We start from the raw sequence: 2,152 nt of genomic DNA, 5'->3' as shown, positions 1-2,152 counted from the left end.
GAGCGGCCGTGCCATGTTTTTGTCCGTCCGAGAACAGGAAAAGCAAAGAATTAACGGGGGAAAGGGTTTCCGGTGTATCCGTTGCAGAAGCCGATCGAGCGGCTGCTGGGGGCCCCGAGAGTGAGGAACTTGTGTATAATGGAATATAGCCTTCAAACATTTTTCGTGTTTGAGTGTTGATGACGACAAATCGAGTGCTTAAAAACAGGCACATCCTATCTAAAACGACTAATACTGTAATACTATACTACAAACAATACTACAGCAATGCCATCTATATGCCACCGAAAATCGACTTTGGAAAAACTACAAATTATAACCAAAAATAAAAGAATTCGACAGAAATACTCCTAACATAAGACTACTTTAATACTACAAAAATACTACAGATATAGAACAAGAATTGTACTATGGAAATACAACCATAAAGACTACAGAAATACTAAGAGAAACAAATGCACATTTCCTTTTGGGGATTGTTTATGAAATGACAATTTCCGTCAGTAGAGGGCAGCAGAACACAAAAGGCTTAAAACAATTCATCTCAAATGTCTTCAGGCGTTTTATGTCCGCGTCTTTCTTACTCTAAAATCTGCAAAAAGTTTAGAAAACTTACTTGAATTATTCACATGAAGTGTTTGCATCATTTGTCCGAAATAAAATGCGTTTCAAATATTTTTGTATTTTAGATTGCTTATTGGTGGCTGCAGTGCAACGCCATCAAATTATAACATCTTTTTTAAAGCATTTGATAAAGTACACTAAACTTCGTTCCATTATGCAATTCAATGTGAATTTTCTTTGACTTCAAATTCGACCTGTCCCATCCATCCCAGTAGTCATGCTCGACCATATTAAAATGTTCTTCATTGCCTTCCGAAAAAGACTACAATTCCATAGAAGCCGTTGACAGGAAGTGACGTCCACTGTGGAAAAAGCGGTAAGCTTCAACTTTTACTCTCTTCTAATTTGTTTTGAAATGTCATATACTCGCACGAGTCACTTGTAAAGTTCTACCCTGTTATGGCAAACTATTGAAAATGTATATTCAGGGCATTAAAAAACACACATTCGATGGAGTTCTTAAAGTTGTGTTCATCTGTTGAATGTTAGCTCACTAGAAGTTGATCAGTTAAAGAGACACAGCTGGGTGAGTTAAAAGAAATACTGGAGATCGGAAAATCGAGGCGAGCGAGTGCGCCTGGAAAGGTGGTGGAGAGCCGGCTCATCAAGCCGCTTCGTTCACCAACGAAACCTCCCACCGTTGAAGGTAGGTTTCGTTCACCGACGACACCTCCATCTGTTGAAGGCAGCTGGCTGCTATTATCGACTTCAGAGAACCGGTTCATGGAGCCGTTGCGTTCGCAAACGACACGCGAGGAGCGCTGGCCGGGTAGCGAGACCTTAAGGGCCACCGAATCCGTCACGTGATATCACGTGACCCGGCCGTGACCGGAAGCAGACCGGACGAGCTAAACACTTTGGAGCCATGGACACGAACCAACAACAAGGTCGGTTGTTTTTCCCCCTTTCCTTTTCTCTCATTCAGGCGACACCGAACGAAACCTTGTCCTTTTTCTTGTCGTCCACTAAACTTTCGTCCGCTAATGCGAATCAACTCTCGTCTCTTTGTCGAAAGCGTGGCCCAAAAAAAAGGGCGTTCAATTTGAGCCGGTACAGGTGGTTATTGCGCGTGACGTCACGATAAGACTCACCTTAAAGGGACAGTGTGTAATATTGGAGTCATGTCGATGCATTGTGTCACACAGGGGTGTTCGACTCATTTGAGCTCAAAAATGTGCTTTAGTTTTCAGAGGCTCACCATTGACCTCTCATTCCGGAATGTAAGATTTCAATATGAAACTGTGATGGAGTTTTTTTGACGCTCGATATTCTTTCATCTCGTGTCGTGTTTATCCACTTGGATTTAACTCGTGTCGTCCGAACCCCGACAGAATATTTGTTCTATGGTGTGGCCCCGAGTTCAAATGAGCGCTTAGGCGACATCCAGCGGGCATCTTTAAAAACACCGCCTTCTCTGTCTCATTTTTCTCTTGCGCTTCTCTCGGCATTGCATCAAAGGATGCGGCGGGCCACGTTTGGCCCGTGGACGGTGAGTTGGGCACACTCTCCCTTTTAACAGCGTGTTGGT

At 43.2% G+C, this 2,152-nt stretch overlaps 1 protein-coding gene across 3 annotated transcripts in view; it reads left to right on the top strand.

The window, feature by feature from the left end:
• Window positions 1–1,130: 1,130 nt before the first annotated feature.
• Window positions 1,131–2,152, top strand: part of tpd52l1 (tpd52 like 1) — a 37,981-nt gene continuing 36,959 nt past the window's right edge. For 2 of the 3 annotated variants that reach the window (XM_088325630.1, XM_088325629.1), the window contains exons 1-2: window positions 1,134–1,270; window positions 1,337–1,511. In XM_088325630.1, the coding sequence (XP_088181756.1) occupies window positions 1,490–1,511 (22 nt within the window). In that variant the 5' untranslated portion in view covers window positions 1,134–1,270; window positions 1,337–1,489. Of the gene's footprint in view, window positions 1,271–1,336; window positions 1,512–2,152 lie in introns of all 3 variants that reach the window. The other variant, XM_088325628.1, reaches the window with a different exon arrangement.

This window comes from Urocampus carinirostris, chromosome 20, assembly GCF_059441175.1.
Source record: "Urocampus carinirostris isolate Australia breed hairy pipefish chromosome 20, RoL_Ucar_1.0, whole genome shotgun sequence".
Taxonomy (NCBI): Eukaryota; Metazoa; Chordata; class Actinopteri; order Syngnathiformes; family Syngnathidae; genus Urocampus; species Urocampus carinirostris.
Note: the sequence above shows the minus strand (reverse complement) of the source record. Positions and strands in the feature narration are given on the sequence as shown.